The sequence below is a fragment of the Festucalex cinctus genome, chromosome 2, assembly GCF_051991245.1.
Source record: "Festucalex cinctus isolate MCC-2025b chromosome 2, RoL_Fcin_1.0, whole genome shotgun sequence".
Taxonomy (NCBI): Eukaryota; Metazoa; Chordata; class Actinopteri; order Syngnathiformes; family Syngnathidae; genus Festucalex; species Festucalex cinctus.
In genome coordinates, this window is record NC_135412.1 from 18305577 (window position 1) to 18330757 (window position 25181).

Sequence of the window (25181 nt, forward strand, 5' to 3'; positions counted from 1 at the left end):
TGGGATTGTGTCATCCTTTTAAAGTGTTATTTACACAAGTAAAGTTGACCTTTCAAGTCTGTGTCGTTTTTGTCTGTGTTGTTCAAAACAGTATTTTTAGAGTAGGCTAATATTTATTTACACTTGGAAGAGAATAAAATAAACAATTGAAAAAAAATAAATAAATACTAAAAGCCTCTCATGGGTTGAGGAACGAACTCGCGTCCTGGCTTCAGCTTTGGAGACTGCCACACTACCACCTAAGCTATGAAACTCCTACTGTTTGCTTATCTCCAAGAGACCAAAAATTGTTTTTGGTCTCTTGGTGTTCGGAACATTCCAGCTGACATGAGCGATATACTAATACACATCAGGAGCTGCGTGGCTGAGGGAGGAGAGCAGCTGTCTCCCAAGCTGAAGGTCATGAGTTTGTTCCTCAATTTTTTACTTTTATTTTATTTGATCAATTCTTTATTTTACTCTCTTCCAAGTGTAAATATTACTCTAAAACTGTCTATTTGGTTCCACTCCAAAGAGAGTCAAATTTACTCTCTAGAATTTAATATGTAGGTGCAGTGCTTGTAAACAGGGATATTGTTATATGGTATACGTATTTCCATAATCATAAAATGGAAAAAAATATTTGAGCCGAATGATCATAACCGTTCCTATTTTCAAGGAATTGGGGCTTTAATTAATGCAGGCAAGTTTGACAAACACCAAGTTCATCTTTCCCACGAAACAGTGTGAAGTTGCTGACACATCTGCGACGTTCGAGGCCTCGTTTTGCAGTGGTCACGTGATTTTCGGCATCGAAGCAGTTGTCGGAACACTGCTTCGACACACCTCTGCTTCGTTTGCTCAAATCAGATTTGAGCAGGAAGGCTCGAGCGTAACATCTCGATTAATCGGTTTAAAAGAAATTTCAGGGAATAAGATGCCAGATATATTTGCACTTTTGCCTAATCCAATACTGGAAAATGAGTTATAAGTCTTGTTATCGCTTTAAGCAAATATTGTATTTTCGCAGCTCCAACATGTAGGGATGTGTTGGCATTAGAGAAAGTTGTGTCAATATTTCAGCGGGTCAAATGTTATAGAGAGAATGTAATGGCTATTTTTTATTTTATTTTTTTTAATCTCAATTTATGATGGCCTTTTTTTAAATCATTCAAATTTGGAAGGGCTGGTAACCGCACTTTTGTCTATGGTGTGTCAAATTTAGAAGACATTTTCACTTTGCAGGGACTTTAAGGTCCACATTTTTAAATCTATTTGAAAATGTGGTCACTGTCAGCCTTTTTTTTGCAGGTTTATTTAAATGAATGACAGCCAATGAAAGCAGCCTGGCTTTAGCAAGAGTGCCTTGTTCAGCCAGCACAACAGGATATCCAATCCATGCTGACTCAAGCAGTAAATGGGAAAAGGCTCTCGCATGTACATTGTGCTTTTATAGTGTTTCTGCAACTGGTACTTTGTGGAAGCATTTCGGTGAAGTTCCACAGAATCGTCACGGGAATAGGTGAAAGTCAAAAGTTTTTCTCCTGTCCATTGATCTTAAATAACCTTGCATCTGGCGTAATAATCCTCAAATCAGCAACTAGGATTGGCCCTTCATATCTCAAATGATAAGTGCTAGGTGGACCATGCCCTAAGATTAGAGGGCTTCATATGAGGGATGGATCAGATGCAGTTAATTAAAGAGATATGGCTGACACAGGTGCTTCCATACACACCGAAAAAAAAAGCAAGTGAAGGGGAAGAAATATGTAACGTGTGATGTCAAACATCCTCGTGACTTTACAGAGGCAAATGATGAAATTGATGACATGACTCACTTGACTGTCGGTAATCTCTGTGTATCAAATTGGGACGAGAAGCTCATTTAGGCCAATGACTCATGGTGTAACCTTTCGCACACCAATAAGCAGCGAGCCGCAGTTCGAATTTGCCTAATAAACACATGGTCGAATCGGACTATTCAGCGGGCCTCAAGTCACCAGTGAAGAAAAAGCATTTTGAACTGTGCAATCATAATAGTTAGGCCTGCTAACATGGGCTGGATTACAGTAGCAAGTAGCCCTATTATCAATATAATCACAGCCCATTATTATTATTTATTATGGTCATCATCATCATAATCATGATGGATTGAGTTCCATCCAGTCGGGAATCATCATCATCATCATCATCATCATCGAGATTGGGAGCTGATGAGGCTCAGCCCATATAGGCGCATGTTTCCACTCCCAATGGCTGTCACACATGACTTAACCAGCCGAATATCTCACACTACTTGATAACAGCAAATTACAAAAAAAATAATAATAATTGACTTACCTATACCAGGAGCGGAGTAGATGAAATATAGTGCCGAGGTGGAAAGCGAAAAAAGGAATAAAAGCCCAAGGTATGACCTTCTCCGGAAACGCAAATGTGTCGGCATTATACAGGCAGCAAAAAGCACACGGGTGGCACGTTCGTGTTATCTATACACAGCCAGCAGACAGAGCGGTTCCGATGTGGCCAGGTGCTGGAAGGTTCGGCCAGCGGTCGGTAGGCTTTTAACGATCCGAGCGGTGTGGCGGTGTCGCTCTCTGCGGCAGGCGGCGAAGAGCTCACGTCGATTTCCTCGGCAGGTTGACAACAGGAGGGGTTCCTCCGGTAATCAGTCCAGTCATACGAATTCCATTCCTGCCAAGGGGTGGGTGGTTTCGGCTCTAATGGCGGCTAAAGTCCGAGGTGGAAATCATAAAAAAACACACACAACACTCACGCGCGCACTCACACACACAACAACAACGGGCTTTGGCGGCGACAGCGAAGCAACCCGGCGGCCTTGTCGTTTTTCAGTGCTGGGCCATCGTTTGTCACGCTGGCTGTACGTCGCTGATGGAACTCGGCCGCTCCGCGTCCTGAGCTCTCCCTCCCAGCCTGCCTGCCTGCCTGCCCTGCCTTGCCTTGCTGCCCGCTTGCCTTGCCGTGATGAGCTTTTTCCCGCAGGAAAATGAGCAGCGGCACCTCAGTGGGCGTAGACGCCGAGCAGCACTGCAACGTGCCTTTAGCGTTATCCACCGAACACCGAGGGGAGGGGGGCGTGCTTTCGCACTGAAACAGACAGTACATTTTGACTCATTATTATTATTATTACTATTTTAATTTAGCTATTAAAAGAACATTTGTAAGGTATGGCTATTTATTGCCTTCTATGACAGGTCAATAACGACATGCCATACGACATCATCATGTGGCCAATCGCCACACGCGAATAATAACGGTATCGTTTAATATTGTGCCGTCGCTGGGAGTCATTTCAACGTTTTGCTTCATGACTTTCCATAAGACGAGAGCTACCTCTCTATTTGGGTTTTTGACCGCCTGACTGCCGACATGAAGCGCCAGTACATTCATTGTGCACTTCAGTTTCAGTTAGGACGACACAGGCACCTGACAACAGACGTCAGGCAATGCCTTATGGGAAATTGCGTCCGTCGACGTAAAACTACCACGTGAAACATCGACGTAAAAACAAAAAAACTAACCTCTTAACCACTTATGTTAACCCTTAATTAATATATTTATATGCTGTATATAATACTCAAAGTATGTACTTTAAGCGTGAAATAACTACTTTGGTCTGTATACTGCGCATGCGTGTAAAAGTAGAAACTACAATTCCCATAAATACACTAAGGAAGCGGAATAACAGACATGGAGCTGGTGACATGGAATTGCCAGTCTTTTTAAGGACAAACATTCGTTTTCTTGTTTGAAAAGATGTTTACAGTAATGGAAACCACTAGAGTTCACGCTTTGTTGTTATTGTTTGTTTTGGTTATATACCCGTGCTTGTCAGAGCGAACCGAGCTTAGAAAGGCTTTGGATGTGCAAGAGAGAGAGAACGCGGAAGGGGACGCTCTCCACAAGGATTATTCTCTTTCTGAAAACCAGTTTTCATCAACGAAACATGACTTTCAAGATGGTCGCGATTTACTCGATCGACCCGATGACATTGCGGCTGTCAGGTTTGAGCTTATGTGCTTTGTGGAGAAGCTTATAGGTCGCGCAATGATACTCAAACTAAATAAATAAAAGGCACAGAATTAGATGAACGAAATTAATTAAAAGCAGGATATCTTACATTTTTGTCAGTGTCATTGCTGAGAAAACGTCACAACGAATTTGAACTCTCGCGTTTCTCTAAAGTGAGATCACACAATACAATGCTATTGTTGAATTTGACGTATTACAAATGAATCGGTTAGGTTCTATAATATATTGTTTGACACGTTTTAAGAATGTTTTGTTGCTGATAAACAACAGCTATTGTCAGAGAGAGTAGCCGACTGTTTAGAATATGATTCAAGTAAAACACCGTCCTCCAAATAATTGAGTAAGAGTAAATATGTATAGAGTTAAATTCTACATAACTTCCCATTTTTTATTTACTTAGATGAGGAGTGATTCAACGTCAAATAGACAAAATAGTGAAAAATGTGAACTAGGAATATGCCAATTAAAATATTGTTGAGCCATATCACTTTAAACTATAACAAGTTTAAGATAGTTTTTAATTTTAAAAATGTTCATTTTTAATTTTATTGTGTTATTAGTTATTTATTTAGTTTGTGCTAACTATAGTAACCTTGGTACACTTTGCCTATGTGCATGTTTACATATATACAGTACGTGACAAGATTTCTTGGGAAAAAAAAAAAAAAAATGTCAAAATGCTAAGAAAAACCAGAACAACCTGAGTAGCTACAATGCAGCAAGAATTTTGAAAATTTGACTGTTTCTGAGAAATTGAGCTTTGTGTCTGAGGAAAATGGCTCTTTTGAGGAATGTTTTTGTGTGATGTCGCCTGTAAGGTAAATTGAGATTTCTGCCACCTAAACAAGTCATTTTGAAAGCAATTACTTTGTTTGATTGGCTAAATGCAGTCAAACGTGACTAGTAGATGCACTGGATTGGGTATACATAAAGTCATCTGACACAAGTGTTAAATGACCCAAAATAGATCGCGCAAGCACTAATGAATACCTGTAGATAAAAATATTAGTGAGCAAAATGTATGAGTGTAGCATAGTGAAAGTCGTGTTTCTTCTTAACAAAAATACTCACGTAAATGTAAAAAAAGCGCATTAAAACTACTCTGAAAAGTACAATATTAAGAAAAGTTTCTTGAGTCTCAACTCAACTTTATTTATATAGCCTTTCAAACAGCCTGAGCTGTCACAAAGCACTTTACAGAAACACAAAAAAACAAACATAACATAATAACATAAAACATTAACACCAATACAATCACAACAAATCAACATTCTTCCATTCCTACCTATGCTTTGATGTTTTAAGCAGTTAGAGATGAAAGAGGACAGGAATCAGTCTCCTTTCAGCAGTTGATCAAAGACGTGACCTCAGAATGCATGACGTGACGTCACACACATTTGCTACGAGCTAAGTTTGCCTATAAGCTAGCTCATAAACAATCAGCTGCTGCGTTCGTGTTGAGCACCATACACACAAAAAGAATGGTCCAATTGTCCAGTCCCATCCAAACTGCCTCTCCTCCAAGCGCCGAACCTCCATCTAGTCCACGCCCGCGCACACCACCGCGCTTAGCGGCGACGTTCGCGTCCTCAGCTCCACCGCCATCCATCTTAGCTCCCCAGCGTAGACTGTCCAGTAGCGCCGACTTCTCCTCCGAGCAGAAAGGGGCTGTGAGAAATGCTGCCTGCTTCCTGGCATAAAAAACACAAGCGACCCGCAGGTGCCCGGTGGGTAGTCAGATAGCACCGACATTCCCCCATCAGAAACCGTGCCAGTGCAGGCATGCTGCTGAATGGGCGCAGCCGCCGGACGCAGACACTGCCCCTCGAGGAATATCACGGCCAAACTGCCGAGAACAGTCCAGTCCAAATCGGGTCCACAAAAAATACCATACGCCACATGACAAGAATAGAGACAAACGCCGTAACTCATACTGTAGTAACTCATACAGCTCTGATTTTCTCCTTGTAGCAAGAGTAATGGCACAGAGAATCTTGCAAATGAAGCCAACCACTCCACATCATCAACCAAGCCAACAATGCCAGCACCGCCAAACCCCAAGGCCATTCTGCCTGTGCAAACAGGGGTCCAGGCCCAAGAAGAAGAGCAGTCCAATGGGTTGACCATATTCTTCAGCCTTCTAGTTATTGGTAGGTTGCTTCATTGTGTTCATCTTTGTTGAAGCTATGAGCTCCAACATAGTCCAGACAGGATGTAAGTACTTGGAGCATGCAGGGTCAAGAGGATTAAGTAATTCAATCTGTCATGGATATTATGGTCTTGATCTTTCAAATGTACAATTTAGAGTTGCAGGCACTTAATACATTGACACCTTTTATATAATGATTTGATTAAAGCTCCTCTATGTAGTATTTTGCCCAGAAATATCTTTACAGTAGACTTTTTATTTGACAATTCATGACCGAGTTACACATCTTCTAATTTAGAAGATTAACATCTTAGCTGTTGACAATGGCTACTCCTGCAAACCTCTGGCCAGTAGTTTTCATACTTGATTAGGCTTTGAATTTCCTACCCTCTGTCTGCAGCTGTGACGTCATACACATTGTCGCGGTGTTCTATTCAGGCTAAGTGTCGCCTTATTGTCCTCAGCGATGAAAGCCTATTGTAGTTACAGAATGCTAGCGGAATGTGAACGCTACTATTCTATGAGCGTTCAAACCGTATAAAACTATTCTTACCTCTGTAAACATAGCTAATTGGTTATGATGATTCCAGCCTCTGTGCCATACTTGCCATACCTGCCAACTTCAGCGGGAGTCGCCTCTAACCATGCAAGCAGGCCAGGTTTGCCAGATACTGCGTCAAATATTCCCCACAATGTGAACTATTTACTTCGCTGTAAAATTGGGAGAATAACAGGTGAAGAGACTGATCGGGAGATAAGGTTAAAAAATTGGGGGTCTCCTGCACGAATTGGGAGAGTTGGCAAGTGTGCTCGTACAAGTGTGCACAGTGTGCATGTTAGGAAGGGAGCGTGCAATTTCGTTTTGCGGCCACACGAAGCACATCCATCCATCCATCCATCCATCCATCCATCCATTTTCTTAACCCCTTATCATACGAGCAATTTTTCCGAAAATTCTTTAAAAAAAAGTTGCATTCAAAGTACGTTTGAAGCTGTTCCTGAACCATTTAGAGTATCGGCATAGTTTATATATATTTTTTTAAGAATGTTTGCCCGCTGGAGACCATCCAAATTTTAAGGGGTTAACCGCAAGGGTCCCGGGGGTGCTGGAGCCTCGCCCAGCCGGCTTTGGGCAGTAGGCGGGGTATCCCCTGAACTGGTTACCAGCCAGCCAATTGCAGGGCACATAGAGACGAACAACCAACCACACACACAAGCACACCTAGGGACAATTCGGAGCACCCAATTAACCTGCTATGCATGTCTTTGGAATGTGGGAGGAGGCCGGAGTACCCGGAGAAGACCCACGCAGGCACGGGGAAAACATGCAAACGCCACCCAGGAAGGCCGGAGCCTGGACTTGATCTTGCATCCTCAGTACTGGGAGGCGGACGTGCTAACCACGAAGCACGTTTGAAATACATAGAGCAGCTTTAAATACTCAAAGACAAGTTCAGTACTGTACAGACGGGGCTGTTGTGTTTTGGTGAGTTTAAGGCCGACACTGTTGCAAATTCATCCATCCATCCATTTTCTTGACCGCTTATTCCTCACAAGGGTCGCGGGGGCTGCTGGCGCCTATCTCAGCTGGCTCTGGGCAGTAGGCAGGGGACACCCTGGACTGGTTGCCAACCAATCGCAGCTGTTGCAAATTTGCATTAAATAATTGCCATGGTGATCAGCCAACTCTCCTCCCGGCTTTATTTCTTGTTCCTGAGGAGAAAACCAAATTCCTGAATTGGTCATAAAATGCAGAGGAATCTCCTGCGGCGTCCTATCCAATAGCAGCCGTAGCGACACCGCGACTTGGAGTAAAACTGCAGCAGAACCTGATGTATATTGCGCACAAGTGTGAAGGCAAACGCTCCACGGGAATGTCTCTGCCATAGCCTGATGCAGAAGTATAATGAGGCATTTAAGGGTAAATTTGGGCTCAACGCAAGTCAGTGAAGCACTGACTTTATCACTGAGATTTTAGTTCTTCTCAGCATAAGTAGGTTGCAGGATATGCATTAGGGTGTGGCTGCCCTTGTGAATGCCGAATCAGGATGCTCAACAACTTCACCCTCTTGGCAAATAACCTAATCACCAGTTAAAAATATCCCGGATGATAGCTGACCAATTGTCAAACTTGAAAATGCCAGATATCAAACTTGCTTACTTATGCTTGTTTCATACAAAATAATTGTTTTTCCCCATCTCTGTGAGGAGCACCACAATTCATTCTTTGCTCTTCGCTCCTATTTGTTAACACAGGTATCTGCATCATCTTGGTTCATCTGCTTATCAAATTCAAGCTACATTTTCTTCCAGAGAGTGTTGCTGTTGTGTCCCTTGGTGAGTTTCTGTTTAATATGACAAAACCTTTGCCCCTCTGTGGCCGATTGACTTAAACACAGATGTTTTGTTTTGTTGTTTAATCTGAAACATTGTTGGCACCTCATGGCACACTCACACAAATCCGAATTTGCTGCGTCATGTGAGTTTACAACACCTTTGTTGCGCTAACTCTAAGTCCATTCGGCTTTTTTCTACCCTGTTTGATTTTGGTAAGTTGCAATCCCTCAAACTCAGTGATGCATCTGTCTCGAACCCAAAGGGCTTTTCCTTTTTTTGTCCCTCGCCCCCTGACTGCATTGAGATGTCAGTGTGTTTGGAGCAGGACTCTGTTGAGGAGAGATAACAATGTGCGAACAAATCAGGGAGACACTGCTTTTCCTTCCTTATCTCTTCCCTCTCATCCACTTATTGTCTGCCTTCCTTTTCGCCATCCCAATCCATCAAACCTGTCTGTATATCTGTAACGTTAAATAATTTTGATGCTTACATTTATAGTTTCGCTATTATCTTGCTCTTCCAGTGCTCTCTGCACATTTTTGTGTTTCCCCACCGTTTTAGTGAATGAAACCTCTCAACTAACTCCTTGCCCATATTTCGTGCGTTGAATTGAAACGCTCATATATTAAAAGTGCTACATTATTTTGTGCTCTTGTCTCTATATTCTTTTTAGGGATTCTAATGGGAGGATTTATTAAGATCATTGAGTTCCAAGAATTGGCCAACTGGAAGGTACAGTTTGACTCATTCTTAATGTGTATATGTTTTTGTATTTGCATGTTCTCTCCTTGTTTCCCCCCCTGTCTCTTTAATTTTTGCATTCTTAGCATTGTCTCGAGTGTTTGTCGGTTTCCGCTCTTGATACCTGCCCACACTGTTTGTCGCTCACTCATTCTCTCTTGGAGCCCTGGCTGTACCCCCTATTGTTTTTCTTTTGGAGCTTGTAGCCTTTAATTAAAATTCCTTAGTCGCTACCATTGAGTGAAAGAATGAATGAACAAGAGAGAGAAATAGAGAGAAAGGCAGGAGGGAGGGGACAGGTTATTTCAATGTTTTGTACACACAGGGACCCATTGTGTGCGTGTTTTTTTTTGTTTTTTTTTTGCGTTCTACTTTGGGCCCCTCAGGGTTCTTTGTAGTCATTAACCTCAGCAACATGAGCCCCTGGATCCCATTCCCTCCTCAGAACCTGTGTTCAGAACCTCAAAAAAAAAAATCACCGCATAAACAGTGTGGCAGATAAAAATAGTAAGTATTCCACAAAAAAAAGAGTCTCCAAGCTGTTTATTGCCACTCTCAGCTGAAGTTTAACTGTCACCGAACCACAAAGCCTCTGCTAGCTTACTGCTAACATACAATGGGAAACTATGGGGCAACAACAGTTAGCATCTATGTGGTGGTGCTGTTACTCTTTAAGCAACGGCTACATAAACAGCAACACATGTACACAGATAATTTAACAGTAGTCACAGGCATATCGTCTTTATCCTCTGCAAAGGAAAAGCGCCATAAATGAAGTGCCATTTACCATTTACCATAAGCTGTTCACATTGTGTACGCCTGCAAGCCTCTGGCCAGTAGTTTTCAGACTGGATTCAGTTTTGAATTTTACACCCTCTGTCTGTGTATGTGACGTCATGTGCACATTGTGTACGTGAAAGAAGGGAGTGTGCAGTTTCTTTTTTTGGCCACAGGTGGCAGTAGCGAATAGTGATTCAAAATTCAATTTTCTGCTTTTAGCTGCTTTAACTATGTCATTAATGTATTGTTTTCTAAAGTATATTTGTATTGTTTTTAAATTATCATTTAATAAAAAATGCAAAAACATTATTTAGAGTTACGAGCGTGGTCAAGTAATGAATTAAGCTCTTATCTTAAGGCACCACTGCACATTTTTTCATTTCCAAAGTCTTGTAAAATGTTGCAAAACGGTAAATGCCTTTCCACCATCATATTCAACGCAAGAAATCTGTACCCTTAATTCTGTTTTTTTTAATGGATCTTTTTTTAATGAGGGTTCAGACAGTATTCTCCTTTATGCTTGGAGCTATCCTAGAAGAAAGAGTTTTTTCTCTCGCTCTCGCTCTCTTAGCGAGCATGTTTCCAAAGTTGGCCCATTTTACAAATCTATCAAGCCTTCAGCAACGCTCCACAAAGCAGCAAGGGTGTACAGGCCCCCGAGGCATCCGCATCCTGGCATTCCAGGTTTTGCCCTTGCCTTTCACCACCAATCTGCTTTCTTTGCCCTCTCCTGCAAACTCCCACATCTGCACTTGTTATCCCCACAGTCCAGCACATAAAAAAAAATCCCTTTTGCATTCTTATGGTTTTCTGAATTCTCTCATTTGCCTTGAGGTCTGAAAACTAGAAAACATCTCTGGCAGTGCTTTGTCTTTTGAAACTAAGCATATACATCAAGCTACATTAGTGAATGCAATCTCTCGTCCCCTAATTTAGCTGTCTCTTTGTCATGGGTTTTCCTCTGTAACGATTGGTGTGTTTTGAGCCCCAAAAGGCAGCACATAGTTCCCCCCCCGTTATGTCTCATCACAGGAAAAAGAGAGTTAGAAGAGAAAGTGGTTTTAATTGTGGTTTCACCACCCGATCCTCTTCATGTCAACGTGGAACTTCAGGGGAACTTGCCCTGCGTAGACTTTTACTTTTGTTGGCACAGTCCTCTTTAAACTGTGTTTACATAAACACTTAAAATTTCTTTGAAGAAATTAATTTAAGTAATTTAGTTTTTTCCCCCTCATCACAATTCTTCGTTTTTCAAATGTAATGATCTATTATGTCTGCAACATCATTAATTAGAACCAAGTTCTTTCCCTCACAATTTCGCATGCAGGGCAGTCTAGCGATTACTAATTTAATATTTATTTATCCAGATAAGTCAAATGAAGACATTGCTGACCTGGCTGCAGAAAGCAAAATAAAAGCAAATCCGAATACACAGACTTTACAATGTAATATAGTTAAATATTTACAATATAGATTATTGATCCTAGCACTTGGTGAATAAAAGGTTTAAACAGGCAAAAAAGAGCGATCATGTTCTGTATCCATCTCTAAATTTTTAAATAATGATAATAGAGGCAGATAAGTTTTATTACCGGTGTTTGTTGACAAATGTGTCCTTTTCATTTTTTTGTTTTACCTTTTAATTGTTGCAGTAACAGACTATCTTTACGAGTGTGTGCTTAGTCACTCCAGCACACATTCTTTTATTTTGCCATTAAACTTGTGCACGCATGCAGAAGTATGGCTGTGAAGCTGCCGTGCATGCATGACATACCATCCTCAGTCTCAGATGTTAATATTCATGTTTGACCTTTCACTTTCCCTGAAAGGCAACGTTCCGGTAGAGCGGTAATGTTCACAAATTTCTGAATGACTGCTTTTTCTCACATCCGAATGAGGAAGTATGCAAAAGAGTAGTCAGTCTTTCCAACATACATTCTCTCTATGCAATCCCCCATGTTTGACCCACTTTTTAATGGCTTGTAGTTGGAGTAGTGTAGATTTGTGTCGACATGCTGTTTTGGGGCTTAAGTCCTGAATAAATTCTCTCATGGACAAAAATCAATGAAACAGGCTGGAAATTCAGTCTTTTTTTTGTTTTTTTTTTTTTTTTTTTTTTGTTTGTTTTAATAATTGCTAGAAAATTGCTTCTCTGTTAATTTCCAGCTGCAGTGTATTATTTTGTATTCCTTTTTTAATTAGGCATGTTTTAGTTAGTTACCTGGTGGCACAGCAATCGAATGGGTTCTTCCTTGGCCCACCATGCAAGCAATCTACACTACGGCGCATTACACATTTTTTGCATAATCCTGGTAGCGTAGCAACAAAGACGTGATTTAAACATAACCCAGCACAATGTGTGCTTTGCTCAGGTTATCAAAAACTCGCAACTATTGGCCTCCTTCACCACAAGGGGTCAGTTTTCCATCCCTGTTCATCACGGGTGTGCTGTGCCTGGAGCTGATGACTGCAGACTGTGTTCGCCTCCATCTGCTCGTGGGGTCATTGGGCCACGGAGGCTCGAACAAGCTGTCAAGACTGCTGCCTATACACAAAGGGAGAGATTGTTGACTAGCTGGACTAAATATGGACCGGCCCTCTTCGATCTTTGTGACAGAAAACTGATACAAATGTCCAGTCAGCCACCACCCAGAAATAGATTGTTCCTTCTTTTGCTTCTAATGCACACTGTGTATTGAGTTTAACATGCACTAAGAGGAATTATGGACATTCTGCTGCACAGTTTATTGCTCGGCCCCTTCGTGCTCAATTTATAGATTTTTGCATCAACCCTTGAAGTGAATGCAATGCTTGAGCAGATGATGCATGTGCATCACATCCCCTTGCCAGTCTGCATGCATGCGAGTGCATTCATAGCGCATATACAGTAAAGTTGTTCATGCAAGAACACATGGTCTATCATGCACAGACTCAGTGACAAGCAGAGAGCAACGCACGGGCACATGATGCCTACGCCTGACCTCGGCTGGCCCATTTAGCTGAGATGCAACAATGATTTCATTATACCACCGAAATGATCAGAAAGTTAAGGTGGCAGGGATTGTGTATGTGTGTGCGTGGATTATTCTTAGGGGGGAGTTCACGTGGCTTTTTATAGCATGTGTGAGTCTGTTTGTACCTCTGTTTAAATGCATGCATTTGGCTGGCATTCACCGTGCGTGTGCGTGCAAGTCATCCAGAAGCAAACATGCTAATATGCCCTGTCAGTTAAAGCACTGCTTCTTGCCGTTCAAGATTGTCTCCTCGCTTGCTCAAATTGCACTGTCCACACAGACAAGTATAAAGTCAGCTGACGATTGCTGCCACTAGTGTGAAATGAATAGGAAATTTTTGTGATAGATTTGGCATGAACAGGAAGCACTCGTTTGATTCATTTTCTGCGCTGATTAGCATCAAGATCACTATTTGGATAAAGCAATTTTTGTGGGTGTTCTTGTGCCGACAAATGTGCGGAACTAACACTGTTCACTAAAGTAACAAACCCAATTGAATTAACTTCCTAAAAATGTTCTGTCCGATCACTCTGCTTTTGAATTTGGTGGTTTTTGATTTCAGGATGTTCATGCCAATTTGCATGTTGAATTTCCCTACAGCTACAGCGATGGCTTTTACATTTAGTAGTGGTTTGCTTAGTCACTGTTCATTGTTAAAGGGGAAAGCCAACCCTCAAAATTTCTTGTCAATAATATGTTCTATTCAGCCCCACTAGTCTAAATACAGTATCCTGGTTAATATTGTATTAATGGATATATGAGTTAAGCAGCAAAATCCATCAGTTTTAATCAGTATCAGAAGGCGGCCATTTTGTCACTGGTTGCGTGAAAATGACATCACAGAGGCTCAGGTCGCAGGTGACAACCAATCACAGCTCAACTTCGGAAAACGTGAGCCGTCATTAGTTGTTGCTTGAGCCCTGAGCAACTGTGATGTCATCTTCAGTCGACAGTAACTCATTCACTGCCAGCCATTTCAGAAAATGTCAAAAATTTTAATACCAATGGGATATTACGTTCAATAATTATATATAAACCGAATCTACCAAATAACAGAATAGACTCCATACATTTTGTCCCGTCCCGTTCTTTTATAATTGACAGTAGAAAAATGTAGGTTTGCCAAAATACAGCCATTTCTCCCATGGTCTCTGAAACTGTGTTTATTTGGTATAAAATGGGGCAATGATGTCATCTACCGGTGGTTGAGCATCAGTAAAGTTGTTTCCAAGTTTGATATTTATTGTGGAGCATAGTCAGATTAGCCCCCATTTATCTCTGCTGTAAAAAATACAATTGACAAAGTATACTTGTCAAAGGCAGTGAATGAGGTAAGTGGTAAAAGGGATGCCCCCCCCAGATGGATTGTGCTGCCAAACTCACATAACACTAATGCAATATTAACCTGAATACTGTATTTAGACTAGTGGGGTGACATATAACATATTATTGTCAAGAAATGTTCATGTTTGACTTCCCCTTTAAATGTTGAGATTCTTTAGTTGTTTTTTGTTTTTTTGTTTTCCCTGCTTTTGCGACGGAAAATGTTAATTAATTCTGACTTGTTTTTGTTTTCCAAAAGGAGGAGGAAATGTTCCGACCCAACATGTTCTTCCTTTTGCTGCTGCCACCAATTATCTTTGAATCAGGATACTCTTTACATAAGGTACAGTACAGCAGAATAATGAGTTTGTGATACAAGTATTGCCTTTCATTGCCAATGTAATTTGTGCAACTTCAGAGTGTGTGCAACAAAATCAAGCATCTGTTTTATGTGACCTGAGGTAATGACGAACAAACTGCTTCATAATTATATTGTTAAACAGTGAACAGTACCCTGTGCATGAAACAGGATTTTTGCTTATGCATGAGCAACCGGCACAAGCATTTCTACAGTTTCTTAAAAAACAAAAAATACAAAATAAATCAGTTTTTGCAGTTTTAACTGACGTTTTAAAGCAAGTCACACATACACATCACAATTATGTTTCTATTGAAATGGTTCCCAGTCATACTGTCATTCTTTACTTTTGTGACTTAACACAAAAAAATATCATGTCAGAAATACTAAAGGTGTGCCTCCATGTGTGTTCAGGGTAACTTTTTCCAGAACATTGGCTCCATCACCCTGTTTGCCGTGATTGGCACGGCTATCTCGGCCTTTATTGTCGGAGGAGGCATTTACTTCCTTGGACAGGTAAGATGTGTTCATGCTGCATTTGGTCATGGGAAATAACTCTGTCTCAAAGCGTGATGTGTTTCCTCATTATTCACATTACTCAGTGATCAGTATCCTTTTGGTTTTTCCCCTCAGGCAGATGTGATCTACAAGATGACCATGACAGATAGGTGAGAGTTCGCCAACATGTCAGTGTCTTTATCGCAATACTGTAGAAAGAAGTAAAATACAAAAAGGAGTAAAAGTGAGGACGCCAGCACTTATCACAATACAGTTGATTTGTTTTTGCTTTTATAAATAGTAATTCACTGCTGTCTGTTTATTAAAGAGACATTCAGTGCTCCCTAGCGCCATCAAGTGGTCTCTCAACTATGACTAGAATAGAATAGTGACAAATTAAAATGAATTTTTATTAGACTTGACTTGGGCTTTCAAGGGTCTCCTGCAATCTTTTCGCCAACCCCTCTCCTATTGGATGCGTCACTGCGGAGCCACTCCGGAGTTGAAAATATTTCAAATCCAGGCATGGCACCATGACGGAATGCTGCATTGCTTCGTGGTGTGACGTGACGCGGCGTTCTGCCGTTGAGCATAAACAACGCATGGGTTTGTGGAGGGAGGGTGCAACGCAGCGCAGTGTGAAAAGGCCTTTAGTCAAGCTGGAGGGATTATAGAACCGTTCCATAAAGCGGTCAGTGTTAGCACAAAACCGCTGGACTTCTGTGAGGAAAAAAATAAACCTCAGGAAAACCCTTCAAGGAGAGCTGAATTTTGTGGTTAATCAGACGACCTTTTACATGGTGGCAAGTGAGTTTGAATGTGATCAGTTTATTCTGACACAGTTACATCCGCAGTTGTAAGAGGATGTGCACATTTGTCCAACCACAGTATCTCAGTTGAATTTTACTTCCTGTCTCTTCTCCACAAAAACAAAACAAAACAGGCATTTGTCGACTTTTTTTTTTTTTAATTATTATTTAAAATGTGATCTCACAGGATGCAACTTTTACTGATGTCTCCCTTTATGCTATTTTTGCTATTCAGATTTCAAATAGTAGTACATCTTTTGTTGTTCAAATTGTGTCTAGTCAGCCAAGCTTTTTCATATCACCAATTAACCTCGTTTGCTTAATTTGACCTTTCTTTTGCTGTAGTTTTGCCTTTGGCTCACTCATCTCGGCTGTAGATCCCGTTGCTACCATCGCCATCTTTAATGCGCTCAACGTGGACCCGGTCCTCAACATGTTGGTGTTCGGTGAGAGCATCCTTAACGATGCGGTCTCCATCGTCCTCACAAAGTAAGAGCCCATTTGCACTTTTCTTCTGTCATGGCAGAATTGTTGCTCATACTCAATTCAACAATTTATTTATTTTTTATTTATTTTTTTAACCAAGGTACCTAATATTATTGATAAAGTATGACAGAAATATCACATCTCAGAATCACAAACAGTTACATGTAAAATGTGACCAGATGTCACTATTCCTGTCTAGAGGACAAATAAATTATAAACGTGTTGCATAGCTAAATAGTATAGCATAGTTCTGTATTCTGTTGTCTTAACAGCTGGTAATTGTTTAATAAGTAGTAGTGGGGCTGCTCGATTATGAAGAAAATATTTATTTACGGTTATTTTGTTCATTGAAATCATGATTTTAGGGCGATCATTTATTTTATATTTTTTGGTACAAAACAAGAAACTGTTTAAACGTAAAAAAATGTTCAGAAAAATAAAATGATTTGAAACACTAGTATGCAAGTTCCTTTTGTATGAAACAAAATTTCTTAAATTAGTCATTTTAAAATCTAAATACAGTAGATAAATTTCAACAATTCAAACATCTCAATCTACCTAAAGTGTACAGGACCACTTGTGCAATTAAGTGAATCTCAATACGAATTAAAATGTAAGACTGTTTTCTCCCTGGCAAAAGTGTAGTTGTTGATAAATATTACATTTGATTAATTTTCATGACTGTTGTCACATCTTGCTAATTGATGTTTTATTGTGGCAAGGCACTATACATTTGACAAAGCCCCACACTGCCGCCTAGCTTACTATAAGTGATTAAAAGCCTTATATGATACAGTTGATCTCTGTTGAGTAAACATGATTTTGATAGCAGGATTACGCTCCCTGTAATCCAAACACACACTTTGCATTTGCAGAGTAGAATGATGGTGATTGTCTGCCCTCTAGAGTCAGTCAAAGGTATTGCCAGACTTTGTCAACATTTTTGTTTTCTCTGTCTGGTGTTTTCAGCACGGCAGAGGGTTTCTTTTCCCGCTCAGACACAAGCAAGGTAACTGGCTGGGAGACGTTTCTGCAAGCAGTGGGTTATTTCCTCAAAATGTTCTTTGGTTCTGCTGCCTTGGGGACCCTCACAGGACTCATCTCTGCTCTTGTATCCACCAATGTTGGATCTGTTTCTGTGCCTTTTACTGAGTGAACATTTACTTTAGTAAATATCAGATGCGAACTTTCACCGATTCTTTTATTGTTAAGAGGTCTTATTGATATTCCCTAACTTGCACACCAGTTTCTCAAACACTTTGACTTGAGGAAGACTCCCTCACTCGAGTTTGGCATGATGATAATCTTTGCATACCTTCCCTACGGACTGGCAGAGGGTATTAAGCTGTCTGGTAGGTGCACTCTAGAAGCTTGACTGATAATCTTTTTTTTTTTTTTTAACCATGTATTGTTGTAATATCTCATGTGGACCTCCTTAACCATTCTCCATCCACAGGAATTATGTCCATCCTGTTTGCGGGAATCGTGATGTCTCATTACACCCATCACAACCTGTCGCCTGTCACCCAGATCCTCATGCAGCAGACGCTGCGCACAGTGGCCTTTATGTGCGGTCAGTCCCGTCATTTCCCCTTCACTAATTGCCAAGGTTATTTTAGTGAACGAGAACAAAATAACTGAAACTAAAAACTACATTAAAATTCTATGCGAAAATGTCCTTCGCTTTTATCTTCATCAATTTACCAGTAATACATGGAGCCTTTAGGGTTGATTTTAATTGTTATTATTATTTTCCTCTTTATTATAGTCGTTAGCTGCAATAAGGTTGAACATCCGCCTGGGAGTTGTGGCCATTTTACTGTGTATGTCGCCTAGAAGCGATATCATTGTAGGAGCAGTCAGTGAAAAAGTGCTACCAGATGATGTCGCTCCTCAACGACAAGCTTGCAACAAGTGCTCTTTTTGGTTCATATTTTAAAAAATAGTGCCGTACACATTACAACCGGGTTTAATACTTCTCAACAGGAATTCAAGCCACAATTCTACTTAAGAAGTTGGCGACTTGGTAAACAAGGGATGGAAAGGTTGACCACCCAAGCTTTATTTAAGACGTTAGGGTTGTTATGCATCTTGAGAAGTAGTTTGATGCACTGCACTAATTGTGCTTCAAAGTCTAATAAACACTATAAAAACAGAACATTTGAAAAACTAATAACTAACAAACCCGTTCTTAAAACCAATTAATAGTAAGTAAAAAAACAAAACTCAAAACGAAATAGAAATTAACAACAATGAAAATTCCCAAACTATTATACGAATATTAACAAATATTGCTATTAGCCTTAAAAAAAAAAAAAAAAAAAAAAGACAGCCAATACAAAGTCAATCTAAAATCATTTTCATCTCAGGCAACTATTTAAATTTTCAGTTAACATAAGAGATGTGAGATTTTTGTTAGACATTAAAACAAAGAAGTGTGAAAGTGAAAGCTTAAGATTTCAGCTATTTTTACATTTTGGAAAGAAAATATTTACTGTAGATAGAAGATTATAGAGAGCTCAGCTGTGATATTTACTTGTTTAAGGTTCCATTTAACTTAAGATGTACAGATGAGCTTGATAGCTCCCTGCCCATTTTGTTAGAAATCTAAAAGGATGTATATTGTCTAAGATTTAAAAAAAAAACTTCTACATTTTAAAAAGTCAAAATTGTTCAATAAACATGCTTTAAGACATTACAACAAAGTCAAGATTGGCATTTGTATTAAAAAAAATAAAAAATAAAAAAAATATGACGGCAATAGCTATCCCCCAAAGGGGGAAAAAAAAGGCTCCAAATACCAGTTTATCAGCCTCCTTGACTACTAATAATGGTCATCGGCCCAGAAAAAACATCTCTACTGCTAATCCCAATTATTGATGTTAACATTGTTTTATGTATTCACTCTTCCTTTCAGAGACATGCGTGTTTGCCTTCCTCGGTCTATCCATCTTCAGCTTCCCTCACAACTTTGAAATCTCGTTTGTCATTTGGTGCATCGTAAGTGCTTTTGTTACTTTGACATCCGTGGCAGTGGTTTATGTCTCCCATAGCATGAAGATGAACTTTTTACTTTGTCTCATTCTAGGTGCTGGTTCTTGTGGGCCGTGCCGTCAACATCTTCCCTCTCTCATTCCTACTTAACTTTTGCAGAGATCACAAGATCACACCCAAGATGATGTTCATCATGTGGTTTAGTGGTGAGAGGAGACAGTCAACATTTGTTTTCTGAAGTAAAACAGCAAGTCATGCTTTAATCTGTTGGTGCTGTGCTGTAACAACGATCAAAGTTAACAGCGACGGTGCAGTTGGGTCACCTCCTGTCAAGAGTGTAAACCCATCCAGTATTTGTTCTTACGAAAAGCTCTTGAGATGTTTCAACTTGCAAGGGTTGGAATCCCTTTTGAGAGTGTTGAGATCACATGGAAATGCGTTGACCCAGCCAGCCGTCGTGCAAATCGTTGTGCTGACAAGTCAACATTTGTTTGCACCTTTTAACCCATCCAGGCCGCATTTCTACCATTAACGCCGGGAGCGCGTGACTGCGCTTCGCCCTTTAAAGCCGGGCGAGCGGATATGTCTTTTTTTTTTTTTTTTACCAAATCTTGGGCTCTTCGCCGATTAAATGCATCAGAATATGCACGAGAGGCTGACGTGGGCCTTGTAGCACAGATGTATTTATTCACAAATCCATCTTATACCGCTCCCGCTGATACGTTTGCAACCAACCTTTTTTAGGTCGGACCAATCGCGCATTGAGAGGGGCAAGGGTGTCAGCACCACTAGGGGTCTACCTATGAACGACATCTTATTCCTCTATTTTATTTTTGTTTTTTTTCTCATTCTTATGAGTTATTACCAACACCACTCAACCTCTTTAACTCATTCACTGCCAATGACAACTATAGACGTCAAAATCCAAGCAAACAGCCAGTGTTAATTTTGAAAAAAAAAAAGAAGAAAATTTTAAATTAAAATTTTAATAAAAAAAAAAAAAAAAATTGTTTTAGTTATAGTCTTCTGACTAAATTTAATTAAAGCCTTAGTCATAACTCAGTCACCTGATTGTATTTTAGTTTTAATCCAATTTTAGTCAACAAAAATAAAGAGCTATTTTAGTCGACTAAAATTGGCTTTTGGAGGCCGAGACCCAGTATGTGGTCTCAGTAAGACCAAGACCGATCACAAGAATGTCAACGCCCGTGTTGTAGAGTAACAGGAATCCGTTCTACGCACGATGGTAGCACTTAGCAATGAAATTGTTGTCATCGTTGTTATTCATAACAACAAAGATTAATAACTATGAATGAAAACAATGAAAAACTAAAACTAAATTCAAATTTCTTGTCAAAATTTGCACTGGCTGTTTGCTTGGATTTTTGACGTCTATAGTCGTCTTTGGCAGTGAATGAGTTAATGAATGAACGACCACGGCCAACTTAACTAGCCAAGATATCATCTAGGCAATTAATTAAATAATTTACTCCGGCATTTAATCAAAACAAATCCTTACCAGGATTGTTAAATTTTTTAGGTCATTATCAATTTCAAATGATTCAAAGGGGTGGAGCTGCTATAAAAACAGAGTACTCATATTATTAACTCTAAACTCTGTAAGGTTACTCATTAAGTGTTAATAGGGCGGATCGGATTGGCTCCGTAAAACTAAAGGCAGTTAGTAAACCTAGACGAATGACATCCCGACACCGACTTGATGAATTCCCATCCCCTCGCATGAAGGTTTTATAACCTGCAAGGGAAAAAGGGGAATTTCTACCCTATATACAGAGAGTCGGTCTGGCAGGGCTTCTCCCTTGCAACGATTGGTGGACTGAGTTAGGGACAAGGGCCACCAATCAGAGAGTATACACACAGCTTGACACCTGCAATACTTAAAAAACAAAAAAAAAAACATAACATAACATATAGGCAATTTAGTCATTTTAATGACTTTCTAGATGATATGGTGAGAGAGAAAAAAACTATATTAACCTGTTTTTTCTTTGTTTTTTTTTATCTCTTCCATTGTTGCAGGTTTGAGAGGCGCTATCCCCTACGCTTTGAGTCTACATCTTGGCCTGGAGCCCATCGAGAAGCGGCAACTCATTGGCACCACCACCATCATCATCGTGCTCTTCACTATCCTCCTCCTCGGGGGCGGGACCATGCCACTCATCCGCATCATGGACATCGAGGATAGCCAGTCACGACGCAAGAACAAAAAGGACGTCAATCTGAGCAAGACGCAGAAAATGGTAACACGCGCATGTGCATGTGCTGCATTGTTAGAAGCTGCGCCATCCTCTTCATCTCATCTTCTGCCATCAGACTGTTGAGTTTCTCTTAAGAGGGAAAAGCATCAAAGGGTTGGAGATGGTTTGTGAAGAGCTTGAGTACAGACTCTTTGCAGTTAAACCAAAAAGAAACTTCTTAAGTGACTGATAAAAGTCATTGATGGCTGTTTTTTTTTTTTTATACAAGTCTTTCTAATGTAAATGATGCACTCCAAAGAGACCAAGATCAATTAATCTTGTATTTCTCCCTACAACTAAAATCACCTCCTGTGGTCTCAACACGAGTCATGTCATTTGGACCTTTTTTTTTTTTTCCACCATAGTCCAGCTCCCTTCCCTTCATCCTTTTTCCCTCTGGCTGGTTAGTCAGCCCTTCTTCTTCTTTCATTCCTCTCTATTTATCTGCCCCTCCCTCACCCTCTTCTCGCTTTCGCCAGGGGAATACGGTTGAGTCTGAGCATCTATCAGAATTGACTGAGGAGGAATACGAAGCTCACATATACCAGAGGCAAGATCTGAAGGGCTTCATGTGGCTTGATGCTAAGTACCTTAACCCCTTCTTCACCCGGAGGCTCACCCAGGAGGTAAGCGATGACGAGAGAGACAGAAATCCTTCGCCACATGGGGAGGCCGTTTCATCACTTTGCCGGCAATCCTTTAAGCCAATTAAAGTAGTCTGCGTATGGCTGAATGATGGATTTTTCAAGCTTGTGTTTACACCACACTGAGCAGGGGGGAAAAAGTACTGGTACAAAAGCACAAAAAGTTTGGACATTAAAACCTGTTTTATCAAGCTATTTTTTTTTATTGATTGATATAGTCACGCTCGCAGGCAAGCTGTGTGATATTTAATTGTATCCCACAGGGCTAAATTATACTTTGGCTTACTTTAGCTGCTGCACTTTTTGTAGTACTTTTTTTGTGTTAAGAATTTGTACAACACTGGTTCTTTGATTGAACCCCACGAGTTTGGTGTAGAGATAGACCGATGAGGTTTTTTTCCGATGCGGTAGTCAAGGAGGCCAATAACTGATTTTTGAAGTTAATAAAAAAAAAAAATTACTTGAAAAAAAAAAAGAAATGTTCGGGGAGCTCCCAAGGTTATCAGTACATCTTAAAAAAAAAAATAATAATAAATGGAAACTTGAAGAAGTAAATACCATAGCTCTGTATAGTTTTCTGCAAGAATTATTCTTTTTTTTTCCCCCCCACAATTTAAAAATACCTGAAATCTTAAACGTTCACATTTCTTTTGTTTTAATGTCGAACAACAAGTCTAGATGATACGCGCCGCTCGGCCATCATTGGCTGCAGGTGATCACGCTTCATTGCTTGGCCTATCTGTGCAGCAGGGAATTTGGCGCGCTCAGTAGTCGACTTGTGGCTGTTGTGATGGTATGTTGTATGATTTCGTTATTATTGTATTCCCTTCATACTAACTATGGCGAGCAAAAAAGAAAGTGGTCAGACGAATACGTGCAATATGAATTCACATGTTTAACAGCGTATGTGTTCCACAGGATTCAATTCTGGGGCCTCTGATGTTTTCATTGCATCTGCTGCCATCTTAAGAAAACAGCAGTTTTTTGTTTTTTTTTTGTATGTTTTTTAAAGGGCTCTATAAATATAAAGTTGAGTTGAGTGATTGGACTCAGAGTAATTCTAGTCCAGCACAACTAGCTAAGTAGCAAAACTAAAGGAACACTTCCTGCATGGTGTTGGGGAATACAAGAACACAACGCTTTCTAAATTTAAGGTAAAGAGAGCCAGGTTCAAAGAAAGGGCTGCTCGCTTCCTTGTTAATTTTGTTCACTAGTAAACACTATACCGATGTCAAACTGGTGGGGTTCAAAACCTTCATCAAGGTTTAGGACCACTGTTTTCGAATGATACCTCCACAACCTTTCAGTTTTGATAAAGTTGTGACATTATGAAGTTACACTGCATTTCGACTGTTTGTGCTGTTGACTTTTGTTCCTGAATGCATGGTTAAAATTCTGACGCTCTCCAGTGTGATACTTTTTTAGTGCTTGTAGTTTTGCATGACTTGGCAAGGAACTGAATTTACAGAATGAAGGCTTTGCACTGCATGAATGCAACTGGAAAGCCTTGTGGAATTTGACAGCGTCGTGTATCCAACAGGACCTGATGCACGGACGGATCCAGATGAAGACTCTAACCAACAAGTGGTATGAAGAAGTTCGTCAGGGTCCCTCAGGTTCAGAGGATGACGACGACGAGGCAGAGCTTCTGTGAAGTGAGCACCACATGGAAATACAAAGCGCTTCCATATTTCGTGGCATGTGAGCGGAAGAAACTGAATACAGTCACATGCACTTGTTTTTTTAAAATGTGCCATCATGGTGATGTGAAGAGTTTGCGGGTATGCTTTCTGTCATGGGGAAGTTCAGCAAAACGGCACTAGCAAACACTGGGGCAAAATACTTCTGTGAAAAGGATTGTTCCTTACTTGAATGCCACATTGTCTGCAGCATAATAAGCGGTTGATTCACAATCGCATCACTGATGCCGGTCAGAAGATGGGAAGTTCTGTGCATTAGCCGCTTGTGAAGGGACAGACTTTTTGAATGTAAAGAAATACAAGAAGACCTCTCTCTCTTTTATACTTGTTCTGCTTTATAGAAAGTTTAATTTGTGTCAGGTGAAGAATGTGCAATAGTGTCATTTTAAATTTTAAGAATCTATATTTATGTCCACGTTTCTTACTTTGTATGCACCACTGATGATTTGAAGCTTTCAGAATGAGGGTAAAATGTCTGAAGTGCCACAATGCACACACCAGCTTCTTGGCAACAAAAAGATGAGAGAAACAAATTTTAAAAAAAAACAAACAAACTTCACACTCATTAGAGGTTGCTTTAATTTCTGGGTCTGGCTCCCAGTTGAGATGGTCGATGTTTATTTATATCCGCAGGCAAGCGTCCTGTCACTACACTGTGCATTAAAAACAACAAGAATTGTGGCTTGTGAAGAGCTGGTGTGCATCGCTAATCAAGGTCAACATGAATGAATTCCTTTTTATTGATTTAAATGTTTTATACAATCACCTCAAGCAATGTGGGAATAAAAAAAACAACTCAAATCATGTCAAGTGCTTGCTTTCATGGGAGCCATCTTAAATGTTTATTTGTATAACTTTGAGAAACTTCACAAGATCTCATTGAACGTCAATGCCATGTTGATAATACGGTAGGTGCATCATTTCACAATAATTTTGTAGTTCAATCCAAAGTGAAACTCTTGCATTAGATAGATTTATGACACATGGGAATGCTTCAAGATTAAGTTTATTTTCCTTAGGATTTTCCATCTTAAAACAAATTACATAAAAATGGATAT

The 25181-nt window shown here is 40.1% G+C and overlaps 2 protein-coding genes across 2 annotated transcripts in view; one reads left to right on the top strand and one right to left on the bottom strand.

Moving 5' to 3' along the window:
* The window catches only part of b4galt5 (UDP-Gal:betaGlcNAc beta 1,4- galactosyltransferase, polypeptide 5), a 45483-nt gene extending 42378 nt beyond the window's left edge, over nt 1–3105 (bottom strand). Inside the window, exon 1 of the mRNA XM_077513478.1 lies at nt 2320–3105. Within this exon, the coding sequence (XP_077369604.1) occupies nt 2320–2425 (106 nt within the window). The 5' untranslated portion in view covers nt 2426–3105. The remainder of the gene's footprint in view (nt 1–2319) is intronic.
* Nucleotides 3106–3639: 534 nt separating this feature from the next.
* On the top strand, nt 3640–24924 carry slc9a8 (solute carrier family 9 member 8). The gene is made up of 16 exons (XM_077513476.1): nt 3640–4004; nt 6004–6182; nt 8438–8518; nt 9192–9250; nt 14636–14719; nt 15149–15250; nt 15368–15402; nt 16387–16530; nt 17497–17638; nt 17774–17879; nt 17984–18100; nt 19445–19527; nt 19616–19727; nt 21562–21782; nt 22259–22405; nt 23964–24924. Exons 1-16 carry the CDS (start codon nt 3757–3759, stop codon nt 24075–24077), a joined length of 1974 nt encoding a protein of 657 aa, XP_077369602.1. The 5' UTR covers nt 3640–3756; the 3' UTR covers nt 24078–24924.
* Nucleotides 24925–25181: the final 257 nt, after the last annotated feature.

Bases quoted from the DNA above. Each gene is read 5' to 3' on its own strand.
- slc9a8 (XM_077513476.1), top strand. From the start codon at position 3,757: ATGTTTACAGTAATGGAAACCACTAGAGTTCACGCTTTGTTGTTATTG. The intron at 4,005-6,003 runs GTTTGAGCTTAT...TTCTCCTTGTAG, and splicing joins GATGACATTGCGGCTGTCAG to CAAGAGTAATGGCACAGAGA. The intron at 19,528-19,615 runs GTAAGTGCTTTT...GTCTCATTCTAG, and splicing joins CGTTTGTCATTTGGTGCATC to GTGCTGGTTCTTGTGGGCCG.